Source organism: Nanorana parkeri, unplaced genomic scaffold (assembly GCF_000935625.1).
Source record: "Nanorana parkeri isolate BGI_ZX_2015 unplaced genomic scaffold, ASM93562v1 scaffold45, whole genome shotgun sequence".
Classification (NCBI taxonomy): domain Eukaryota; kingdom Metazoa; phylum Chordata; class Amphibia; order Anura; family Dicroglossidae; genus Nanorana; species Nanorana parkeri.
The window spans coordinates 1559086-1585870 of record NW_017306313.1 but is presented as its reverse complement, the minus strand read 5'-3'; the positions used below and the strand labels follow the sequence as shown (position 1 = coordinate 1585870).

General features: G+C 40.2%; 1 protein-coding gene across 1 annotated transcript in view; it reads left to right on the top strand.

Moving 5' to 3' along the window:
• ZDHHC17 (zinc finger DHHC-type containing 17) overlaps positions 1 to 26785 on the top strand; it is a 58460-nt gene that overhangs the window by 9309 nt on the left and 22366 nt on the right. The window contains exons 2-9 of the mRNA XM_018572904.1: positions 9025 to 9131; positions 10660 to 10782; positions 13514 to 13591; positions 14630 to 14774; positions 21973 to 22037; positions 24810 to 24972; positions 25324 to 25449; positions 26126 to 26268. Of these exons, the coding sequence (XP_018428406.1) occupies positions 9025 to 9131; positions 10660 to 10782; positions 13514 to 13591; positions 14630 to 14774; positions 21973 to 22037; positions 24810 to 24972; positions 25324 to 25449; positions 26126 to 26268 (950 nt within the window). The remainder of the gene's footprint in view (positions 1 to 9024; positions 9132 to 10659; positions 10783 to 13513; positions 13592 to 14629; positions 14775 to 21972; positions 22038 to 24809; positions 24973 to 25323; positions 25450 to 26125; positions 26269 to 26785) is intronic.

Here is a 26785-nt window from a genome sequence, read left to right as displayed (position 1 = left end):
GGTTGGGTCTGTTGGGGTGCCATTAAGAAATAATTACACCACAGCACACCTAATAGTGTGGGATGCAGGGTCATCATGTTCCTCTCCTCCTCCATAGATACAGTAAAGTAAGTGAATATCGTAATCCTAGGATATAGGGATGTCCCAATACCGATGCTAGTACCGGTATTGGGGCCGATATAGGGCTTTTTCAGGAGTATTTGTACTCCTGAAAATGACCCGATGCTTAGATCAGATACCGGCCCTTTTACATTTTTTTTAACTAGCTTCGGCCATTGACCCCCATAGCCCCTCCCCCGGTATACCTCTCCACCAAACGCAGGCTCCTTCTTCGCTCTGACCTCTACAGACGAAAGTGTGACAGCGTGGTGGGCGTTAAGTGTTGTGTGGACAGTCTCTTCTCCCTTCTGGTGCTGGCTGCAGCAGTTTATGTTCCTTTCACAGACCGCTGTAGCCAGCACGAGAAGAGACTCCGGCTGTGAAATCCCCCTCCCCCTCCCCCTGTACCTTAGCTGCTGCTGCTCTGTGTCCCCTCTTTTTCAACTTGATGAAGCTGTTTTCTTTTGATGATATATCACAGTGTCAGATGTCTGTGCTCCTTATGTGTAATGCATTCACCGACGTACACTGCAGTTTTCACTCTCAATGAAAGAAGAGAATGTCCGTTCAGTGTGCTCACGGGGGGTGGAGAGGAGAGAAGCTGTAAATCTTGCCTTCACACAGAATGGACCTTCTTTCATTGAGAGGGAAAACTTCTGTGTACGTCTGGTGAGGGCATTACTAAACGCATGAGGAGCATGGACAGCTGACACTGAGATATATCACCAAACGCAAACAGTTTCATCAAGTGGAGGAAAAGGAATGGACACTTGTAACAATAGCCAGCCTGCTATTGGATATTTTAAATTGCAATAGCCAGTAGCAGGCTGGCTATTGTACCCGCCCATTGCCTGCTGTCAATCCGCAAAGAGGACCTGATTGAGAACTTTGTCTTCAGTTCCCTCCTTTGCTGATTGACAGCAGGCAGTGGGCGGGTACAATAGCCAGCCTGCTATTGGCTATTGCAAATTAAAATATCCAATAGCAGGCTGGCTATTTCTCCCAGCCACTGCCTGCTGTATTTACATTCAGTGAATTCAGTGAAGTAGAAAGGTGACACTAGAGGTTTAAAAGACCCCTAATGTCACCTTAAAGAGAAACCCTCACCTTCAATTCACGCAGCACTGGTGAGAAACTGCCCTAAAATCATTAGTCTGTATTGTTTTAGAAAAAATTTCACATCTCCCTTTAAGAAAAAGTATCGGTAAGTACATGAGGGACAGTACTTGGTCTTGAAAAAGTGGTATCGGTACATCCCTACTAGCATAGGAAGTGTGTTACTGGTGTGTTTACTGGGTCAAAATAAAGGCAAAATGGCTGAAAAAGAAAACCAATGCAGCTACTATATCTAGGGACTGGGAAGCTGCAACATAATACATTTTTCTTCCTGGGTTTTCACAGATGACAACTACACCTCCCCTATTTTACACATCGTCAATTAAAACTTGGTCAACCACATTTTACTGTCATACAATGTCATAACAGTGCTTGATAAATGACATTTTAGCCTCTTCCTGTTGGCTCCTGCTGGCCCTTATTATTATTATTATGCTGGATATATTATATGGGTTTCCTGATTATGCATATATTTGGCAGCACGCAATAAAGCCCACTTCTGTGCTGCCATATACATGAATAATAGCGTAAAAGTATTCTGAAAAGGAAACTGCTCATCTGTCCTGTCCAAAAAGCCGAGTGTCTGCCGACAGAGGCACACCACGACCGCTACTAGTAATCCAATGTATGTAAAGCAGCACTCAGCAGCCAGGACCTCGATGTAAACAAAGTTTATTCCCAGGAATGTAAAACGTTCTTAATCTAATACTTTGTGTCACTATGATTTTTTGACAAAACATATCAGTCTGTGAATCTTGTTATGTTTGTAATGTTTTAGATTCCTGCCGGTTCAGCAGAGGAGGACCTGGAGGAGAACTCTCTCCTTTTGGTCCCTCCATTGCTGATTGATGGCAGGCAGGCAGTGGGTGGGTTCAATAGCAAGACTGCTATTGGCTATTTAAAATTGCAATAGCAGGCTGGTTATTGCACACACCCACTGCCTGCTGTGTTTACATTCCCTGGCAGAAGCTATTCAATAATAGCTCCTTTGGAGTGGAAAGCTGACCCTAATAGACCCCAATGTCACCTTAAAGAGAACCTTTCATCTCCAGTGAGCTTTCACATAAGGAGCTTGTGCATGCAGTTTTATTCTGAAGTAAACTTTGTAACACTCCATTTGCATATTTTAAATAAAAGATGGTAATTTATTTTATTTTTTTATCCGATTGAAAAAATGAATCAGCCAACTAATCGATTTATGAAAATAATTATTAGTTGCAGCCCTACTCTGTTCAAATGCTACTTCTGAGAGTGTCGATCTCTATGGTCTCTCACTGTACTAGGTGGTTCTCGCCGACCTCCATGTCACTATATAGGACATTGATTTACTGTACTTTCACACAGGATTTGGTGATGCTGTAGTTTAGAAAATAAGTGGTAGACAGCAGACTATAGCCAGATATCTAGCAACAATACATCATTGTGTTTTTTTGTTTTTTTTTTCCCTCTCATAACTGTGCTGAAGGGATATTTTTTTTGTATGAAAAACTAGAGAGAGACTAACTCTAGACACGATAAGGTTCACTATTATTTATAATCTATGTGGCCTTAAGGTGTATGTGAAGGCAAAACGATTGGAGATTATTTTTACTGCTTTGTAGAGCTCCATTAGAGAGATTTCACCTCGCTTCCTGTTCTCCCGACAGTGGTTTCCTCAGACAGGAAGTGAGGAAAATGCAATAGCAGCACAGAAATGAAAAATCTGATAGCCTTTCCCCTACTCTACTGAAGGAAAACATTTTTATTTCTGTTTATGCTGCTGTTTGAGAGTCCCCCTCACTTGCTGTCTGGTAAAACATCAGCAGGACAAGCTGTGAATGTTTATCGCCAGTAGAGCCCTGGATACATTTTAACATCTATAGAACATTTTATATTATATAACATGTTACCAAACATGCCGCAACACAGTTGCATTCCTTTTTAGTTGTGTTTTTTTTATTTCTGCATTTGTTTTGTTTGCCGTTCACTTCAGGACCACAATATGTATATAGATGTCTCCATCCTAAAGTGGTTAAAACAAGATAATTGCTGCTGCAGCAGTTTGTCATACTGGTATTGTTTTTGTTTTGTTTTTTTAAGCTGGTAATTACCTGACTTTCACATACAAGTGATTGGACAGCTGTAGAGCTGCCAAAAAGGGTGCCCGTCCATAGGTGACATAGGGGGTCTAATAGACCCCTGATGTCTCCATAAAGAGCACCTGTTACTTCCTCTGTACTATCACTTAAAGGGCTTGTTAGACCCTTATGTGATAGCAATAAAGTTATGCGTAAAAAAAAATTACTGACATACCAAATTTTTTTTTTTTAAAGCCTATTTTTATTAAAGCCCTCCACCTTCACGTACATGTACATACATCGCAAACAGTTGTGTGAAAATGACGGTTGCACCACACACATTACATATTGCCGCAAACCAAGAATTGACAGCAATCGTTTTTGAGCCGTCACTGTTGACTCTGAATTGACGAGCAATAAAGGCTATTAAACCATTGACCAGGGGCAGTGTTGTGTACCGTAGTTTTTTGCCATGTGCAAATTTTTTTTAGGCTTGACATGTTTGGTATCATGTACCCAACACAATCCCATCATTCATATTTTACCAAAAACTGGGTATTGTGTTTATGTGTACTAACATTCATTTTAATTTTTAGTGTCTTTTTTGACATTTTAAATGGTTCTAGCCAAAAATTCAGATTTTCTCGTGTACAAAAATGAAAATATTACTCTGGATGCAAAGTGTTTAAACAGCTGTGTTTTTAATTGAAGTGTTTAGTGTTCTGCTGTAGTGACACAGTGCAAACAATATGGAACTGTAATACTGTAATATCCATGCAAATAAGATCTGAATGAATCGGATCACATGCATCAAATCAAAGTGACCCACATTCTGAAGGCATAGCTCAGACTAATGCTTTTTGTGTAAGCCTTGCTCTTTATTTTATTTCCTTTCTAATCATGTTTGTGCCCGGAACTGTTCATCTGTTTCTGTTTTTTTCCCCCCTCCTAAATATATATTGTTTTACTCCCAAGGGTGGACAAATTAATATAGAATCCAGGAGCCAGCATGATGTTTTTTTTTTCGGAGTCAGCTCCCTTGACAATGACTGGAGCAAACCTCCAAAGTTAGGTACTAGCTGCAACATTGGCTACCTGGCTCCTAGGATTTACTGTTTTATTCCCTAGCTTTGGCTAAAGGAACAGCATAGTTGGGTTATATTGTGACCAAGAAATAGAAGGCTAGGAAATTCAAAGTGTACATCCCATGTAATTAAAGAGGATACAGATAGGCATTATCATTTTTATGTCCTGTGCCCATGTCATCGTCCATGGTTCCTCTAAGCCACGTGTCCCCAAACTGTGGCCTGCCGGCCCATTGCAGCTATTTACTTCCCTTTAACTGGCCCTTGGGGCACTTTTCTTCCCACCAATACCAAGGAGGGGGACTATTCCTCCTACCATTAACCGCAGGAGCTAGGTCATTTTTTTTACTCCCGCTGCTCATCAACCCTGGGGCATTGTTTATTCCCAATGAAGTCCCCTGACACAAGAAGTGGGGATTAACGAAGAATGGCGCATGCTTGAAACATTTTCAATATGTTTGCTTAATTAGCGCTTCCTGTGACAAAGTAACACTTCAGTTTGTTCATTTGCCACATCATGGTGGTAGTGCGCCAAATTTGAGTGTGTTTACTCCAGTGTGTTATAACATTTTGGAGCAAATTTGAGGTATTCTTCTGCTCTAATCATTCAAAATGTTCTCCTTTTCCTCCCATTCCTTGCTGGCCAGCACTACAAATCCCCTATTGCTCTCCATGCTGCAGTGCTAATCGTCACTGTTGTCCCTCTCTACAGTATTTACACCACTCTGGTAATCTTGTATATTTTAAATTGTTTTTGAATCAAAACATTGGTGTGAATACTTAAAGTGACATCAAACGCAGGAGTTAAATCCTAAAAATACATTCAAGTACCCTAACTATTAACAAAAATGTATCACTCCTTCCTTCTGGAGGGTGGCTACTTTTGTTCCCCATGGTCCTTGTGTGTGCTGTAAAGTAGCCACCGCTCCAAGCTTGCTCCTGTGACGCACTACAATCTCAATGCAAATTGGTAAACTAAAGCTGAAATTTTAGTCTATCACGGAAGCGATCTTGGAGCGGTGGCTACTTTACAACACACACATGGGGAACAAAAGTAGCCACCCTCCAGAAGGAAGAAGAGCTTCGGGCCTGAATTTAGAGGAGATTTGAGGATCTTCAGCTGAGTGATATACAAATAGGGTACAATTTGTTAATAGTAAAGGTACTTAAATACATTTTTAAGATTTAACTCCCAGTGTCGCTTTAATATTCTTATATAGACAGAATATCTTGCTACACTCCTTACCGCAAAAACCCAAAGCTGGGTGGGTGCTTGTAGTTAATATTCTTGGCACATGCAATCGGCCATTTGGTCCTATGGAAATTGTTGCATAGCACTTTAACATTGCTAATTTGGTGCACGGAAAACGCAGCAATATTTACACCACAAAACTGATGTATTTCCCTTTTGTTAATTCCTCCCGAAGAGTCTGGGCAGTAACATGGGCCCATGCATGCTAATCTGATTATTTAGCTGCAAGGACAACTGGAACCAGTAGTTCAAGAAATGCAGTGAAGCCACAAGAAGGAGCCATTTGCCTACTTGTAATAAACCCAAACCTTGAGCAGGGAATTAAAACACTAAACCTATTTTTGACTGTGAATTGCCTATAGGCTGTGCTTTTCTAGCTTTTATGTACTACAAACTGCACGTTAAGCTATATCTAAGTAGTAGTTGTTTTGTGTGCCTGACTGACCTCTGTATAGATGAGATTAGGCTCTGTTCACACGTATCGAATATGTGCGTTTGTCGCGCGTTTCATAACGTGCGTTTTTACAACGATTGCGTTTTTTTTACAAACGCGCGACAAACGCGCGTTTCCAAGGGATACTTGGCTGTATCCTAATGGAAACACGCGACAAAAACGCCGCAAAGAAGCTCATGTACCTTTTCAGGCGTAGGCCGTTTTGTAGCGCGTTCAGACGGGCTGAAATACGGCAAGGTGTGAACCATACCCATAGAAAACAATGGGATTTTCATGTTTGAGCGTTTTGTAGAGCGTTGAACGCGCTACAAAACGTACAGGTGTGAACCAGGCCTTAAAGTGTTGACAACGGAGCTTCCAATTCAACAAGAGGTAACAACCAGAAATGAGTAGCAATAGTATACCTAAGCGTATCTAATCCCAAATGCAAAAATGTAGCATATTGCAGCTTTCCAGTCTTTATATGTGGTGGCTTCATTCGTTTTCTATTTTTAAGGTTGTTGTGTGTGGTGTTGTTTTTTTTTCTTTTGTCTTCCCTTTGTGATCTGACCAGTTTTTTTTATTTTTCAACTTCCTTTTAAACCAACTGAGTAGTCTAGAAAAAGTGGCAGATAGGGAGAGGGTTGATACAAACTATTTAACAATGACAGGGGTGCTTACAATGGTCAGCTTTTATTCATTTATTTAAAACCTTTATCCCAAAAGAGAGAAAAAAACTGTTCTAACTGCTTAAGTGTTTTCTGGAGTTCAGATTTAATTTAATAATAGTCAAATCCGTCTAAATCTAGTACATCTAAAGGTGGCCATACACTTTACAACCATCGCACGACTTTCGTTGTGCGATGGTTGTTAGGTGATTTAAAGTTCGTACAACCTGCCCATCTTGGACAGGCAGATCCTACTTGCGATCATCGCAAGTCCTCCCCGCTGAGGGGAGGGCTTACAGATGATTGCAATGGTGAGCGGGTAGTGTGCGATTGCACACCTCGGCCCGTGCAGCTTTCGTCTTGCGATCGCGCTACCAACCCGCCAAAATTGTTCGATTTTCGGAGGGTTGGTAGCGCGATCGCAACAAAAAAGCTTAATTTTCTAGCGTGCTCGTAAGACTGCACAGTAAATGCAGTCGCACACTGCCCATACACCTTAGGATTATCGTACGATCACAGGATCACCCGTGATTATCGTACGATTATCGTCGGGTGTATTAGCAGCTTTACACTACCTTCTCCACAGGGTGACAATGCTGCTGTCTAAGGGTGCCTCTGTTTCTCCTACATAGAGTGCAGCTACCCTAGACCATTCACACGGATAACCATGGGGCAGTAAAAACAGGCAGTTGATCCACATTTTTACCACCTCCAGGCCGCTCACCTGAAACATAATATAGTGACTGCTCATGCTTGTACACATGTCGGTGCTGTGATGTTTTGTGTCGTGTCAAAGCCACAACAAATTTTAAACACCTGCCAAACACTTACCAAGTGCGATTACTGAAATCCGTGGAACTGCGCCACAACCGCATGCGTATGTGGTTGCAGCACAGTATTAAAGTAGAAAATCCCCATTTTGATTTTTAAGAAAAAAATACATTCAGGAGGTGGCAGTACTGCCTGTTGAACAGCAGTGACGTATGGGGTTAAGTTATACGCCCACTTCCCGCTCTGTGTTTGCAACTGCAGGGGAAACCTTAACCAAGAGGTATTATTACATTTATTTTGCTATTTGAAGCTTTGCAACAAATTCAATAGAATTCAATACCAGTGGAGTGTTTGATCACTTAAAGGTTTATTACTACTTTGAAAGGGGTGATTCACGCATGGTCAGTAGCTTCACCTCCATTCTGGGGCTGATATGTTATCAAGCTGCCTTTTGTTTGTTGTATTTATATGTTGCACCACATCTACTGTACCTGTCCTTTTATATTTTCATTGCAATAATTTGTATTGGTTTCCTAAACGTTTCAAAAATAGAACAACCCACACTATAGGCAGAGCCAGCTGTCAGTCACGCAGCTGGGCGGATCCCGGCACAATTGTCGGGATCCGCTTCAGCTGCAGCGTCTCAGTATACCGCGAGCAGCTGCAGCGTTTCAGTATACAGCTCGCTGTATACTGAGCCTGGGGTGACAGGAGGACGCTAGTTTGTGTCCTCCTGTTACCCTAAGGAGAACTATGGGGAAAAGACTTAACCCCATAGTTCTCCTTTTTAATAAGAACAGAAAAATCGGACTATATTCCATCTAAAAGCAATTCTGTTAAAATAGAAGGGCTGGCTAATCCCATGAATGGAGGGCAAACCATTTGTAGGCATGTCCAGTCGGCAAATGGGGAGACTTGTGTGCGGCAAAAACAAAATAGAACTGAAACAGGAAAGAGTGATTAAAGGAGTAGGAGAACCAGTATCAGAAGGGGAACAAAACGAAGAAAAGAGGGAGATAAGTAGACGCTGAGACCAGCCCAAGTGGATATCAAAAAGAGAAAAAAGAAAGAGGACTGCCCTGGCCTGAAATTAAAGTGAAAATACAAATCTAAAGTAGCCCAAACTAGAGGAATTCAAATGAATTCAAAGAGGGTAGGAAAGCCAAGGTTCCCAAATTTTCAGAAACTTGATTTTGGAATAAAGAAGAATGCAAAACATTTTTCATTGATTAACATCATATTCATTTGGTCCCTCATTTCTTGCAAATTGATTTCCCCCCAATCCTCCAGATAAAGTAAGACATCTAGACAACTCAAACCTCTGTGCCAGTTGCCTAAATAGGAGTACAGGAAGGAAATGTGACCGGGGAACCTGGCAAGTGTAGACAAACATGGTTTTGGCATATGGGAACTCGGAACCCCTAAGAAGTGGGAAAATCCAATGTATGAGTTGTACATATCAGAAAAATTTACCTTCCACATTTTAAGCTTGTCGCCATGTGCTATGCATAGTAATAATATATATATATATTTTTTCTAACAGGAAATAAAGTCTCAGGGTCATTATAATCATGGATATACCAGTGAATCTGTTGGTCGGAAAAGTCACATAGATGACTACAGTACATGGGATATCGTTAAAGCCACACAGTAAGTCTTAAGTGGATAATATTTTTGTGTGTTTGTTTTCTTATGTTCAAATAATACTCTCCAGCTCTTCACTGAGCAAAGGTGGTGGTATGCTAGCCTTCCCCTCCGTCTTTGCTAACAGATATGGACACCTATGGGCTTACAATTAAACAGAAGCTCTCAACAAATGAGCAGACAGTGCTAGGATGACCTATTAGAAAGTCCTCTTTCAAGCTCTGAAGGTGTCACGGAAGCAGCCAGTATTAAATCTTTCGGTAAAGATTCTGTACAAATAACCAAAAAATTATATAGAGATTGATTGGATGATCGGCTTACATGCTCGTAAATGTTACAACAAAATCTAAATTTGTATTGACTGGTACCTATTGTAAAGAATAAATACAGCAGAGTTTCCCTTTATTTCCCTTTTGATACACTGATCTTTCTCTCTGTCTTCAAAGCTTTTTGTCATCTCTAATAACCTGTATGCCCTTGGATGCAGAAAAATAATGCTGTCTACAGCTATGTCCAGTTCAGAGCGCATTAGGCGAACACACCAAAGTGCTACATCTGCTTCATTTGTAAAATCACTTAGACACCGAAAGATACAATTTATGGTTTGTTTGCTAACTGTCTTTCTGTTTGCCTTCTGTGAATATGAAGTCATATTTGCTTTTTCTTTGGGTTTTTTTTTTTAGAATCTTTAAATGAAGCATTAGATAGCTAGCTTTTTCAGAACAAGGTAAAAAAATGTCAGCCTACATTTTTCTAAAAATTATATATTGACCTGTTTTGTTGTACCAGGGGTTTTTAAACTCTAGTTCCTGCTCCATTTTGTAGGTTAAATAACCTACATAGATAAAACACACTATTTTCAATCTCCTTGCTGGCACAATAGTACTGTACAGTGTGTGTGTGGCAAATTGTATACATAAAACTAAATGGCATATATGTAATCAGAACAAATTAAAAACCTAAAACCAACATACCTGGTAATTGTACTAATTAATACTGGAGTTACCTTCTTGAATTTCCAGTGTGGCAGGGGTGTGTAAAAATAACCAGATTGAACACAATGAAAATGTTTATGTATATTGACTGTGCATTTCTCCCCTGTTTTGTGGGAGTTCCACTTTAAAATGAACTAAAAGTATTTATATTAGGCAAGTTTGAAAAACATTTTTTGATTTTTGAATGCATGCATAGATGGGTAGATTTGTCTTTTGCCTAAGGCTCCATTTTGACTTTAGAGCAATAACTAATACTTGTGAGTTCAGGAATTGCTCATCATGTTGGAAAGTCCAAGTTTAATCTGCCATAGTTCCCTTCTATGCATTTTAAAATCATGATCATTTTACCTCATTTATGTTGCTTCCAAACTTCATATGAATTGTTAAGTATAGCCCTGAGGATCTATGATCCACTGAAGCTCAGACACTTGTCATTCTTGGTGACAGATCTGCCCACTTAGGGTGTACCATAACTATTGGGCATTACAGTAAACAGTCTTTTTATTGTTTTTGTTCTTAATCCTTGTTTTTGTTTTAAGGTATGGAATCTATGAGCGCTGCAGAGAGCTGGTGGAAGCAGGCTATGATGTGCGACAGCCTGACAAAGAGAATGTTACTCTGCTTCACTGGGCTGCCATCAATAATAGGATAGATCTGGTGAAGTAAGTATCGCATCAAAAAAAGGCATCCTTGTCACTAGCTCAGCTAGGAAAGTGCCCATGTCATGTCCACACTGAACACGGTCTGTCGGCAGACTGCATGGCGACAGCTATGTAGCCCCCTGATGTCTATATAGAATCTGCGATAAGCTATTTACAGGCAGCTTAGCCTGGAACCTGATTCACCGTAACAGGCAGTTTTTGTAAAAATGATTCAAATCTAGGAATTTGATGCAGGAATCTGAGATTAATTGTATGCTCCTGGTTATGTCATTAAAAGTGATTAGTGGTGTTCACAGAGAAGAGCTGCAGCAACTGAATTACATTAATGAAATGAAGCAGCCTGGTTGCAACAAATCTACTCAAGTCAACTATGTTGAATTGACTTTTAAACAGTATTTTTATTTGTTTGCTTGGCTGGGGATTGTTGACGGCCTTCTTTAATGGAGCAACCCACAGCAACCAATCAAGTGTTTGAAATACTTTTTTCCTGCCCTTTTTTTTTTTTAATTGTACTTTGTATTACCTCCCCCATATACATTTCACGTTTAAAGCTCCTGTTAACGTTCTCCCACTTGTACAGAGGTGGTAGAGTGTTTTCTCTTTTATAGTACTTTGTATTTCATAAAGAAGAAGTATCGCCTCAAGTATAAAATGCTTATTAAATCCCCAGAGGACTCAGTGCACACACACTTGTCCCCATTCAAATCTGACCACTGTTTCTATTACTGTCCCTGCTGGCTGTAGCTCCTCCCCAGGCTGAAGCCCAAACTTTGGGCATTCATAGAGGGGAGATTCAGCCAGCACTGAAGCCCCCACCCCCATTTAATTTTGCAGTCCACCTCGCACTATTGTATCTCTGCCTGTGTCGCCTCCTGCTCCCTTACATGTACATAAAAACGCTAGCTTCACTGAGCCCAGACCGTACTGCTATTTCGGAGGAGACTGTCAACCTGTGGACCTTGTTTTCTTGTGAATGACAGCAGCTGCAGAGGTCATTCAAAAAAACAAAAGGCCACAACAACACATGCCTACTACTACACTAGTCTGAGAGATGCTAGTTTATTAAGTTCTGATGCTCATTGAACAAGCTCTTCCACATTTTGTCACCACTGGGAAGCCCATCCCAAGCAATGACATTCAGCCCCTTATTTAAAAGTAGATGTCTACCATATAGCCCTTGCCGTGTAGGTGGTTTTATCTAATGTATTTAAGGTATTTGTCTTGTCAGCAGTTATTAGTCATCCCCTATAATTGTGTATGTCTTTTCTGTTCTGTATTTAATTTATTGATGGTAAATACTTAAATTGTTATGGGGTGCTGTTTTGTGGTCCTGGTTGAGAACCTGTATTTTAGGTTAATGTTCCATTCCTCAAAGGGGGCCAACAATTTTATCTGAGGATTTTGTTTTTAATGTAAACAACCTCTTTACCCTCAAATTAATTTTGAAGTCTTATGTTCACGTTCTTTTACATCAGGAGTTGCATAAACCCACGGATATGGCACGTCCTGACCTGCCTTAATAGCGCAGCACTGTCTTGTTCTGGCTTTGTCCTCTCTGACAAGGTGTGTGCATCTGAGATATCAGGTTTACAGATCAGGGATGGCTTGGCTGATGGCGGGCTGAGCTGCCATAGGTCCCTACACATCATCTCACAGGTTACCCTTTCCTATCAGAGTGAACAGAATGTCAGCAGATGACGGATTTACGCTATTGGAGCAGGCAGGGAGAACCACCAACCCCCGTCATAAATTCAGTGTTATGTTTTTATTATTTTTCAAGTACAAAATCCACAAGACACATTAAAGAGCACCACATATTTAGGAATAGCACAAAACAAAGCCACCAGCAGCTAAATCCATCATACAAAAAAGAAAAATCAATAATCAATTAATCCTATACAACTATTACAATGCCTATGCAATATATATTCTTAATTGACATATCTCCTGTTTCCCCTGACACCTAGTTTGTTAACTTAACCCTTTAACATTTAATATAGCCCTACTTTTGGGCTTATTGAAGTGCACACCTAAATCTGTGAATAAAAAACAAACTACTTGCGTGTTCTTTTTAAAAAATGTTTTATTTAAATGAGTCTGTCCTGTGTGTGCAGCGGAAGCCTTTCACTACTTCTGAAAATATTAGTTGCCTGGCTGTTTTGGCATACTAAAGTTTTTGCTGACTTGAGGCTGAATTCACACAATTGAGTCTTTTCACCTAATACGTTTTCTCATTAAAAAAGAATCGGTGCAATGTATTTCCATTGAATGTCAGCACATGTGTTTTGATGTGTTTCCATTGATTTCAATTCATAACGCATCTTGCAAAAAACGCAGTGGCGTGAATCAAACCTAACTGCTTTGGAACAAATAAACAGATTAAAAGTCCTTATCTGCTTGCTTGCTCTTGAGTTAATTCAGCTTTCCAAGGTTTTGAAATGCGGCAATTGCCATGCCAGCCAGGCATCTGATTTTTTTTTTCAAGAAAGTTCAACCGTGTCAGCCTCCATGTTTTTCTCCTCATCGGTGTCGTTAAAGATTTGTTACCTGGCTCCTGGAATTTGTCCTGCCAACACACAAAATATTAAATGTTTCCTGTGTAATCATTTTATATTGTACATGACATGTTCTCACCTTCATTTGCCCTGGAACCCATCTTTGTATACACATAAAATGAATAAAGTATGTTTATGTTGTATCTTAAGGCCATTTTTATGTTATTTGCTTCTAGGTTCTACATATCAAAAGGTGCTGTAGTAGACCAACTTGGAGGGGATTTAAATTCGACTCCTCTGCATTGGGCAACAAGGTAAGATTCCAGCTTGTGGAAACAAACAGAATATTTCAGAATATTTTAAGAAACCTTTTGCTCAACACATTTCATGTGCCAGGTTGAACTCTGTTTTGCTGAGTGGATGGAATGTGCTTCACAAATACATGGAAAATAAAACCTGTAGATTTCAGAAATCATCAGTTAAAGTGTTAAACAGTGCTCCACACACAGTGGTGTGAATTACAATGTCCCTGGCAGCTCTATTTTTAATGTCCATGTCATGCATCAACTACTCCATGCAAGTGTCAACAAACAATCAAAAGAATTCTAATGTGAAAAGTTTGTATCTAAAGGTGCTCAAACTGTTCAACTTTTCACTTTTTAAAACTAACATTTATGTAGGTGCTAATGCTTATACAGAAGAGAGAAATTTGGTCATTTGCTAAAAAATTAATCTACATCTGTGCTTTGCTTTCTCTTCAAGCGTGGTCCCCTAGCAGCACATTCTCCCCTATACTTTGCTCCCCCGCTCTACTGTTGAGTTGTCAGGGAGTTTTGGGAGTAATCATCACATCCAGCTGTGGGGGAACATTTGACTTGTGTGACAGTGGTGGTGTTTGGAGATTGGCCCAACTCTATCCATGGTTGCGGAAATAATAATAATAATTTAAAAAAAAAAAAACTACTTCTCCAAGAACTTGAGCAGTCATGTGCAAAATGTGCAGTCAATTCTACTTGTCCCTCATGACAGTCCACTTGTTCTGATACAAACATTGGAAATTGGAAAAACAGTAATTTGTTTGTAAAATCAAAAAATGTTCAATGAATGTAAGATGATTTCATATCAGCATTCAGAGCTGCATGCTGATGTAATATGTATTTTAAAAGGAGTAAACAAAATTTCATCTTGTGTTTAGAGGCGACCCCTTTTATTTTCTGTAACTGTGGTGTTATATTGCATGCTAATCATATATTGCTACATCAAGTGTAAGCAAACTAACAGTTTTTAACAATAACTGTGATCTTTGTATTCATTGGATATGAAGTATGTATAACTCATCATTATCTCTATAGACAGGGTCATCTGTCTATGGTTGTACAGCTGATGAAGTATGGTGCTGACCCCTCGTTGATCGATGGAGAAGGCTGTAGTTGTATTCACTTAGCTGCTCAGTTTGGACATACGTCGATTGTTGCATATCTCATAGCTAAGGGACAGGTAAGAAGCAATTTCTAAACCTGTTTGCTTTTTATGTATGATTACTGCAGTACTGTACATATTCCAGGAACCAGGCATCATAGCACCTAGAAATTAGGGCTGCAACAACTAATCAATTTAATCAATAATGAGAATCGTTGTCAACTATTCTTATTAACAATTAGTTGATTTTTTGATTAGTTGTTTCTGTGTCCCATCTGATCTCTGCTGCTCCCAGTGGGGTTGGGAGGGGATACAGACTCCTACAGCCGATGCTCAGCAGTGAGGAGAACTCCAAAACTCGCTCTCCCTTCACTGCTCTGCTTCCCCGTTCTCACCACTGAGAGCCCCTGCGTGCTGTGGTCCGCATCTGCAGCCGGACGCCCAGCGGGGAGGAGAGACGGCTGCGTCTCTACATTCCCCTGTTGCGCCCCCGGTGCCTCTGCCGCTCCTCCACGTGTCCCCGGTGCTTGTTTTTGTTGCTCCTCCCCGTGTCCACGCTGGTCCTTTTGTGCCCCCTCTTACAGCATGTTCCTATCTAGCAGCTGGGAGCAATAGACAGCCTGCTGTTGGCTATTTTAAATTTCAGTAGCCAATAGCAGGCTGGCTATTGCACCCACTGCCTCCTGCCAATCAGTAGTGGAGGACCTGAAGGAGAACTTTCTCCTTCAGTTCCCTCCTCTGCTGATGACAGCAGGCAGTGGGCAGATACAATAGCCAGCCTGCTAATGCAATTTGAAATCGCCAATAGCAGGCTGGCTATTGCTCCAAGCCACTGCCTGCTATGTTTACATGTTTAGAGAGAACCTGTCCTCTCAATTGAGCTATCACATTGGGTGCTAGTGACCCCCCCCCCCTTCCATGTGACAGAAATGAAGGAAAAAAAAAAAAATTTAAATACCAAACGAAATGACAATTGTGCTACACATGTCGAGTGAGAGCAATAATTCTCGGGCCAATATTCATGGCTAACTCTAAACTGATAACTGGGCATATATAAAATTACATATAAATTAGGGATGTCACTTTTTCAGGCCCAAGTACCTACCCTCATGTACTTGCCGATACCAATTACAGATACTTTTTCTTAAAGGGACAGGTGACTTTAAATGATCCATAGTACAACTACATATTATGTACTATGGATCATGATTTAACCTATTCATATTAGCAGGGGAGAATTGTAAATGTATTGTCGCAGTGCATGCTATATGTCGTATATAGTACTTGTACATATAGAGTGCACTGCAACAATACATTTACAATTAACCTCTGCTAACATGAATGGGTTAAATGATCCCTAGTACAGGGCTACATACAGATCATTTAATCCATTTATGTTAGAGTATAATTGTAAATGTATTGTCTGCACTGTATTAGCAGTGTGTACTCTATATATACTCTATATGTAGTACATATAGAGTATATACTGTTTATACAGTGCAGACAATACATTTACAATTATACTCTGCTAGTACTGTACTACATATAGAGTACACTACAGCAATAGAGTTTTTCAATTATCCCCTATTCCCCTGCTAACATGATTAGGTTAAATCATGATCCATAGTACAACTACATATTATATATGTAGTATACTGTAGATCATGATTTAACCTAATACTCTATATGAAGAAGTAAATGTACTTGCAATCAGATTATAAATACAATACTGGCAAAGTGGCAAAAACTACACCACTTGCCATCTCAGCAGCACAGGCCCTTACTTACTGGTGCCTGTTCAATGGAGCTTGCCTTATCCGAAGCTAGACCTCACTCTGTCCTCTCCTCCTCCATCCCGCCATCCTGTATAATATCTCCTTCTCAGAGGGCTCATCAGATCCCTCTCTCCCCAGACACTGAAATGTCCCCCCCCCCTCATTAAATCATTTCTGATTCCTCTAATATATCTATCCAGCTCCTCCATTATCTCCCCCTCATACACAGCCGTCCTCTCCCACCATCCCCTAGGTTACCTCCCATACACTAGAGGCCAATCTGAACTTAACTAAGGCTCTGGCAGGTGATGGCTATTTTGGGTAGGACAGAATGTACTCCAAGTAAATAAAGGAGATTTCCCAGACACTAGAGAATAAACTTTCCTGTACTGGGGCTCTTGCTGGCGGTGGCCATTTTGGGTAGAACAGACCACTGTAAGTAAATGGAAGTGATTTGTTGGACACTAGAGTACAAACTGTCCTGGACTGAGTCTCCAGCCGGCGGCGGCCATTTTGGCTTGGACAAAGACACCCTCAACACGGCTGTATAGAGAACTAATGATTTCTTCATTTGAGCTGTCATTCCCCCGGCCTATGATCATGCGGGCTCTGTGCCTGATCGGCGAATGATTTTTTCTCCTCATGCGAGGATGACATCGGCGGCGCTGAGAGGCTTGACGAAGGTCACTGCTGTGGGCAGAGCTACAGGAGGAGTCCTCTGGGCAGTCGCCAGCCATCTACATTAGACCCCACCTGGAGCTCCGCCCACAGCAGTGACGCAACGCTCCTCCAGCCTGCCCAGAGGACCCCAGCCACCACGGAAGGTAAAAAAAAAACAAACAAAAAACAGCGCAAGCTTCGGCGCTAGGCATCGGGGCATTTTGACAAGTACAAGTACTTGTCAAAATGCCCTGTATCGGGCCCGATTCCGATGCCAGCATCGGTATCGGGACATCCCTAATATAAATGTATATGTATAAAATGTATGTATAAAAATAAAAATTTGTATTGTCAAATTTTATTTTTTTTAAATAAAAGTTTGGTTATTTTATTACATTGGTTGGAGTTTTTTAATTCAGATTACTTTAAATCCATGAAACTAGTTAAAAAGTCTTGTATAATACATACAAATATTTTTTTTAAAAAGACTAAAATAAAAAAGGTGGGAAAAGGTCACTTTCGGTTTCGGCCTGACAAATTCTGTTGCAGGATGTGCGTTGTGGTGCCATTCATTTCAGTGGTGCCCCAAATGCACCTCCCACCCGCAGTCTGATCCTCCCGCACTGGAATGCACGCTACTGCAAAAAATTGTGCATGCTGTTTTATTCTGAAGTGCACTTTGTCTGTAACACTGCATTTGGGGTATTTTGTTTTAAATAAAAGATATTTAATTTTTTTTTTTATCTGATCGGGAAAAAAAATCAGCCAATTAATCGATTATGAAAATAATCGTTAGTTGCAGCCTTACCAGAAATATAATATTTGGCTTTTCATAAATTGTCAGTAAATGTGTTTTGAAATTTTCCATCAACTTGCATATTCCTGCATTATTGTTTCTTTTCAATACATCTGTGCAGTAGATAATGTGGCTCATTTCTAGGTGGTAATTTAATGTATTTGTCTGCTGAACAGTTTGTTTTTAAACACAAGCAGCAGCCTTTACTAAAAAAAGCATCTAAGATGCATATACACCTTTCAATTCCTGACACCCAGGATGGGTTGAAACATATTAAAATCATGCTTCATAATGTGTGTTGCAGTACAAGTTTGTATTGCGGTTCAATGCATGTTGTCTTATGGTTTTATTTGAAACCCGTGTGAAAAAAAAACATTTGTCTGTTTTTGTGTTCCATGACCTAAGAAATGATCTCCGAGTTCAGTTGCTGTACTCAGCACTGTCAGGTTGAACATCATTAGAGATGATTCATTTTATGAGCTCATCAGTATGATTTTTTTTTTTTTCTTTGTCCAGTCGCATGCTGGGCTCAGGGAGGTTACTATTTTGTATATTAAAACTGTGTGGTAAGAATAGAGTGCTTTTGTAATTTATTTGTATGTACTTTATGTAGTTCCCACTTTATGTATTTTTGTAAATGCCAAATATCACGGATAGTATCCAAATGAATCTATGTAGTTGGTGTGAAAAAAAAATGTTAACATTTCAAAAAGTTATTTCTTACCCTGTTGCCCTCCCCTTAGAAATGTTCGGAATGTTGTTGTTGAGGGAGGGGTCACTCTTGGTGATCCACGCTATGGAATTTGGGCATCTGTGTCCAGAGAAATTGGCTTAAAGTAGGAATGCTGTGCTATTCTGTATATTCTCTGTATGTTTGATGCTGGTGGAGGCATTTGAAGGGTTGTCACTGTTTTACAGTTTTATTAAGCCATATAGGTTTAGTTTTCGATCTTTTGCTCCCTAAAGGTATACACTTTGAAGTAGCAGTATGTAGTGTTTTTCTAAAACAATCCCACATCTGGTTTGTGTTTTAGGTTGTGAAATAAGTTTTTTCCCATTTTATTTCCCCCACTAGGTTGCGCAGTTTATCAAAGTACCAAAGTTTATCAAATACCTCTGTGAGAAACCTAACGGCAGATCTCTGGTCAAGTCAACTCTTAACCCTTGCAGCAGGGCTACCCCTTCATTGCAAGGGTTAAGTGCTCGTTTTGTCTAGGAAACTAAAATAAGTTACTTACCTGGCTTGGCTTGTTCTTAGACTGCCAGTATTACTGGTATTTTAACTCCCTGGATAACAGGAGCACTTAACTATTGCAGTGCAGGGGTTGCCCCACTGGAAGGGATAGGATATTATTTGCCCTGAGTCCTGCTTTAAATGGAAGCTGCCATCTGCACTTAGAAAATGGAGCATCGGCTCTCACTTTGCCTAACTTTTCAGAAATAGGTACCCCCTTTGCTCTCAACTTTTTATTTCCACTTATGATGTAAAATCAATTTCTTCCAGCAGGTGGTGCTGCCACTTTGTCTATTTAGGGGAACACAAACCACTGCAGTCAGGATAAACACAGGGGAAATTGTACATGCTGCAAATGCGTCTTTTCATTTGGATGACTTGATATTGTCTACAGAAATGTATGCCATACATTCTGTTATTTTCTGCCTGTCCCCGGACAGTGGGAGATTAGCCTGTGCTTACCACATTCATATTATTCATTGTCCTTGGAACTATGTATTTGGTGGAAAGGTAAGTTCACGGCTTGTATATTGGTTCCCTTTTTATATGGTTACAGCATCACCTGAGACTACTGAGTGATACCTTTTTATCTGAATAGAATATGAAATGTCTGCTGAAAACTGAGATGTGCTTCATTTAATGTTACATTATACACTGCCTGGCCAGAAAAAAAGTCACCACCTGGATTTAGAGGAGTAAATAGGTCAGAGCCTTCAGTTGGATAATTACTACAGTGATTTCATGTGTTTTTTTTTTTTATCTGGAAACAAATTAGGTCAGCTGCCTACTACAATACAGAATTCATCAGGCTCAAATTGTGGTACAGTGAGCATCAGACAGTGGCGGTTGCAAATTGTTATGTTGCACAACTTATCAAACCCAAAAATTTTTTAAAAAATTAACTTGTTAAATTTAGTGCCCCAAACACTGTATAAAACCATTTTTTTTTTTTAAATGTCAGATGAGGTTACGAGTGAATAGATGCCCAACATGCCTAGGTTAACATTTATGTGCGTCCGTGAAACTGCGTCAGAATTCAGTACCCCAAAAGTCCATAGACCGTTTAAAAGCCCTTACAGGTCATCAGTTTAGAGATACGTGTAAATATTGGCTCTAGAATTGCGCTACGCAATTGTGTAGCGCAATCGTCATGTTCCTATGTAGGCGCACCGACGCGTGTTTACGCGACGACGGGCATGGGACTTTAATTAATTTTTTATTATTTTAAAATGTTATTTAATATTTTTAAAACCTTTTTTTAAACTTTTTAATTGCTATCACACGGGAGGGTTACAAGCCCCCCATGTGATAGCCTATTGGCAATGACAGGTACTCCTTTAAGGTGATACTGGGGGTCCAAAAGACCCTCAGTGTCACCTTCACACTGTAAATAAGTTATTGTTGTTCAGGTCTGTAATGCTCTGGACTATAAATCCCAGAGACGTAAAGCTTATCAAGAATGAGCCCAGCTGTAAAGCTTGGCAAAACTTTAATTTCTATTTGTTGTCTGTTCTTGCAGTAAAGCTGCAAGGAAACTGACCCAGTAGCATTTAAAAGTACTTTACTTGGCGAAAATGCTGCGTGTAGTTACAGGAAAAAACAAATCCATAAACAAGACATACATACAGGCTGCTACAAACAAACTATCACATGCACCCACTACGCTATCCTTTCTAGTGCATGTAATGCTTTCTAGGAGGGGAAACACTGAAAAATGTACTTGGCTCAGGCTGCAGGCACCACAAATTCCCTGATGAGCAGGACTTCTTGGCCTAGGAAAATGGTAGTCTCTGCTAAATCCTTTGTATGTCCTGGTCTTGAAGCAAGTCCTCTCGTCTTGTGAAGCCCCCTCGTACTGTCCCCCACCTGTGAAGCCCTCGTCTTGTGAAGTGCTCCCAACCTTTTCAGCTACTGGCTTTTTATTGAGAGAAACTGGCCATCCACTTGGAAGCACCGCCTCTTTCACTTTTAGGAAAATGAAATACCATGCATTTCACTTTCCCACCTCTAGGTGGCAGCGTTGTATCATAAATTGCCACCAGTAGTCCAGATTTGATTTGAGTCTTGATCAGGCTAGGTGTGCCTGTTTATGCAAAACTGACCCATATCACCATCCCATTGTGATACGAATAATGGGAAACCATACAGGACAAGCATGGTGAAAAACCAGTTTGGTCTGTTTAGATGGCACCTTCCATTGTGTGAACCCAGCTCTCCGTCAACAAACAAACAAAATCTCCGTCTCTATTGCAAATCTATGTGTGTCTGAAAAAGTCCACTAAGATATATCGCAACACAAGGTCGCACTTCAATAGCTTATTGCTGGGCTTGAGGAGCCAAGCAATGACAGCTACGGGACCGGAAGAGATGCAATCCGCGTCGCTCGCGGTCCTATAGTACGGGGAGGAAATCTGTGAACGGACGTCACGGAAATCTGGAAACAGGATATCCGCAACAGCTTCCCGCCGATACCTGGAAAAACGGTCCTGGGCCCATAGAATAGGCAGCAAAGCTCAGGAAACACAGTGGGGGCAGCGCAGTTACCGAATCGTAGAAGTGATCTGGTGGCAGCTGACCCGCCAGTATCTCTTCTACTGTAAAGCCGGCCGCCGGCTCTACAAAACTGAACGGGCTCCCCTGTGGAGGGGTTAACTAAATACAGTTCTACACTCTTGATGTGTTTTGGTATGCTCATTCTAGTTCAACAACACGTGAAATAACACAAGACCATTTTCATTTCAGACAACATCATGATGGACCTAAAAATTGTTTCTTTTTGTTTTATACCTTGATTACCATTTTGTGTTTCAGGATGTTGATATGATGGATCAAAATGGAATGACTCCCTTAATGTGGGCAGCTTACAGGACACACAGGTAACCAAGTAATTCAGTGATCATAGAAACCTGTTGCCAGCACTGTCACCAAAACCCAGAAATTGCACTGTTCTATTGGTAGAAATACCTAATAGGGAATGTATAGATCTGTGCTCTTTTTTTAGATGCTGCTGACAAGAAAGGGGTTGGCTGATATGCATTCACAACTCTTACTGACTGTCTTTTAGCTTTGGTGTGTATTTCCATCTAACTACAGTTAGCAGCTTTATGACTGGGAGAGTTAGGAACTCTCATTAGAGCCACAGAAGACAGTGGTTTGGTGCTTCTCTTGTGTATGTACCAGGTTTTGGAAGTTTAAAGTGTATTTCCACATTTGCAATCAAATTTGAAAACAATCCCACTATGTCTGTGTTCCCATTCACAAAACTAGGGCTGCAACAACTAATCAACATAATCGATTATAATCGATTATTGAAAAAGTTGTCAACTTTTTCAATAATCGATTAATCAGCTTCCGATCAGTTGGCCCTGTTCACGGCTCCACACGCTGCGCGCCGCACCTCCTCCCCAACTCGCGCTCACCGCTGCCAGACCCGCCCGCATCCATGCTGTACACACGGCACCCCCTTCCCGCCTTTCACTCATCGCCTGCCCGCCCACATCCACGTGGGACGCTGGGAGAAGAAGTAAGGAGGAGCAGGTGTGGGGGGATGACAGCGGCCGATAGACAGGCCCGATCTCGGAATTCGATTTTGAAAATAATCGTTAGCTGCAGCTCTACACAAAACATACCTAAAAGTAATTTAAAAAAAATACTTGTTACCTTTTTTAGTTCACTTTTAGCAGTGTAATACAAAGGGCATTACTGGCAGCTTCTTTTGCTTAGCATAGTTGGCCATGTGGAGATAAGGGACAAACTAAAGGACAGTTAAGTGCATTACCATACAAGTTACCACCCAGTCTTCTTCTTACCATTACATAGAAAGGAGACCATATTTTAGTCCTGGAGTTTTCAGAAAGGAGCATGTCAACAGGTAAGCAGCAAGTTTTAAATATTCTTTTTAAAGTTCTGTTATGTGAATGGAAACAAGTAACAAAGTTTAGTAGTGTTATCCCAATTTGGCTCCAAAATTGGAAATACACTTTAAGCCATTGCATGGAAACATTTGTATATTCTTTAAAATTTCTAGCATTCTAATATTGGAACAATAACATAAATGCTTCACTGTAAAAAGCTACTAATATAATCACTGTAGAAGTATCCTTTGTCCACTAGAGACTTTATTTCAACTTTAACCACCTCAGGACCGGAGCAAACTTTTAAATTTTTTTCACACATGCTAAAACCTGAATTTTTGGATAATAAAAGGACTTTAAACCCCCAAACAATTTTATATATTTTCTATTAGCAAAGGCCATGTAGAATAAAAAAAAAATGGCAGCTGCATTTTTTTTAAATCGTACTCCGTTTGGGCAAATATTTATCAAATCAATATTTTTAGGAACAAATATCCTAAAATGAATATAGCACCCGCATTTATAGAATATATAAAAGGGGCCCCATTGAGTAAATAGATACCAAACATTTCAAGTCTTACATTTTGTGCATGCCCATGCAAATGTGAAAAACTATAGTATTTAGAATTGTCCATAAGTTACGCTTTAAAAGCCTTTACTGCTCATCAGTTTAGATCTAACAGTGAATTATGGCCCTAGAATTATTGCTCCCACTCTCGCATACCTAACGTGTGTGGTATTGTTTACATACACATGCATGCCCCCCCTTCTTCTTTTTTTTTTTTTTTTTTTTTTTTTTTTTTTTTTTTTTTTTTTTTTTTTTTTTTTTCTTTCTTTTACTATGCTGTGATATACTTTAACATTACATCTTCAGATGTCTCCTGTTAAGTGCTTGACTGTTCATTTTTTCAGTTCATGTCTGCTCTCTATGCTGTCATAATTGCATCCATTTTTAATGTTTTCTAAATTATTATTTATGTGGTAGATCTCCTGCCTTTACTGATACTAGACAACCACTAGAAGTATAATCTACATATTTCTAATTCTCATCGAAATGTGGAGCATGTCTGTCAAAATGTGACATTTGCATGAAAATGTGTTTTTCAGGAAAACAATACAATCCTGAGTACCTTAACTATTAACAAAAATGTATCTTATTTGTGTATCACTCTGCTGCAGATCCTCAAATCATCTCTGAATTCATGCTGACACTGTCCTTCCTTCTAGAGCAGGGGTGGCAAACTGCGGCCCTCCAGTTGTTGTGGAACTACAAGTCCCTTGAGGCTTTGCAAGATTCTCACAGCCACGGGCACGACTCGCAGAGGCAGATGCATCATGGGATTTGTAGTTTCACCACAGCTGGAGGGCCAGAGTTTGCCACCCCTGTTCTAGAGGGTGGCTACTTTTATTCCCCATGGTCCCTGTGTGTGTTGTAGCCAACACTCCAGGCTCACTCCCATGATGGACTAGAACTTAAATACAAATTCGTAAACTAAACATGACATTGTAGTCCATCACAGCAGCAGTGACTACTTTACAACACACACAGGAACCATGGGGAACAAAAGTCGGCACCCTCCAGAAGGAAGGACAGTGTTCACATGAATTCAGAGATGATTTGAGGATCTACAGCTGAGTGATACACAAATAAGATACATTTTTGTTTAATAGTTAAGATACTTGAATGTAATTTTAAGATTTATCTCATGAGTTTAGTATCATTTTAAAATGTGTCCACAGAAAATACCCTAAGGTTTCCTCTTTAAGTTGTTTTTGCAATCTTTTGTTTTGCAGTGTGGATCCCACTAGATTACTCCTTACTTTTAATGTGTCTGTCAATCTTGGGGATAAATACCATAAAAACACTGCATTACACTGGGCTGTTTTGGCTGGAAACACTACAGTCATCAGTTTGCTTCTAGATGCTGGTGCCAATGTAGATGCTCAGAATATAAAGGTAACTTTTTTTTTTCTAGGTGTGTACAGAAATATATTGTTGTGTATATATTATTATATATTATTTCTGATGAGTTATTTGAATTCTCCGCGGCTCATGGACTGTATTTTTACAAGTGTTTGTCTATAGAAAGGTCTATGTGACCCTGTATAATTTGCTAAATACATAGCACACACAGGCATAAGACCTATTAAGATTCCTTATGAAGAAGATACAAAGAAAAAAAGTGATGGTGCCCCTTTAAAACACTACACTTCGATTTCCTACAACTATAGCAGAATGTGTGTGCTAAAGAAATTACTTGTTTTACCTTTTTAATCCAACAGTGTTTCCTGCCTGTGTTCATTGCAGGGAGAGTCACCACTCGATTTAGCAAAGCAAAGAAAAAATGTTTGGATGATCAACCATTTACAAGAGGCAAGGCAAGCCAAAGGCTACGACAATCCCTCGTTCCTCAAAAAGTTAAAGGCAGATAAGGTAAGGGGTGGGTTTTGATTCCTGTGAAAGAAAAGCTACACATAGGCTTCCTAGTCCGTGGTCATGGGATAAAGAAAAAAGAAACCTTCACTCTCTCTGGACTTAATCTTCCTTGCCCCACAAACCCCACCCTGCTAGATGAGAATGATGTGTTTAATGCTCTTGCAACCCCCCCTGGGATATCTACACCACATATCCCAGAAGGCTATAGGAGCAGGGAAACAGAGACTGAAGGTGGACCTGGTAGTGGGCTATCAGGGAACTGGCTTTTTGAACCAGCAAGTGACAGCTCCTGATGACTGAGTAGACCAAGATGGTGGTGCAGGACCCAACCTGTGCTCACATTTCTTCCCAAAGTTGGTGCCCCACTAGAGCTTACTCTATTTCCTGCTAGTAGTTGTACAAGCGCACACAAATAATATCTCCAGTCCAGGTGATGCCAATTCACCTACTAGTGTTTGTGGAGTAAACCAGAACACCCAAAACATTTATTTGTAAGAATTTAAAGAATATGCAAACTCCATGAACACTGTTGTCTATCAGCTTGGAACCCATTAATTGCTCCAGTAACATTACCCATATTTAAACAATCTATCTTGTTTATGATTTTTAAGTGTACGTGTCAGTCACAATATGGACCATTTAGATTTATAACCAATGGCTTTTTTTTTTTCAGGAGTTTCGGCAAAAGGTGATGCTCGGAACACCGTTCTTAGTGATTTGGCTGGTTGGTTTTATAGCCGATCTTGACATTGATTCCTGGTTAATTAAAGGTCTCATGTACGGTGGAGTTTGGGCAATGGTGCAATTTTTATCAAAGTGAGTAACTTTAGAAAAATTCCGTAAAGCATAAGTCAACCCTCTTATCCTTTTGTAGCTAAAGACATCACCACCTTAGCCCTTATTTAGATCTGCAGTTGTCAGGGTGCTGCCCATGTGACCAGCTAAGACCATAGCCTTTTAAGGGCTTTAACATTTTGAGAACTGACATAAGCACAGTGACGGTTATCACCAGATACAAGCCTTGAATGTAGCATACACTATGCATGCACTAGTAGGCATGCATGGAAACACTGCAGAGAACAACCTTAGTGTGTTTTGATTAAGGATTTAGTAACGCTTCTTAAAGATTTCTAACTTTTGTGCTTTCCCTTGGGAAACCATTATATTGGTGGATTTAGTACATGTACATGTTTGCTAAAACTTTGCCCAGCTCAACTCCCTCCCTTGCCCCCTCAATACAAAGATCTGGGTCCTCTCCTCCAGCATATCCAACAGCTGTAGCCACCCACTCTGTCTGCAGCCCGACAGGTTACAATTTAGTGCAGGGCTAGCT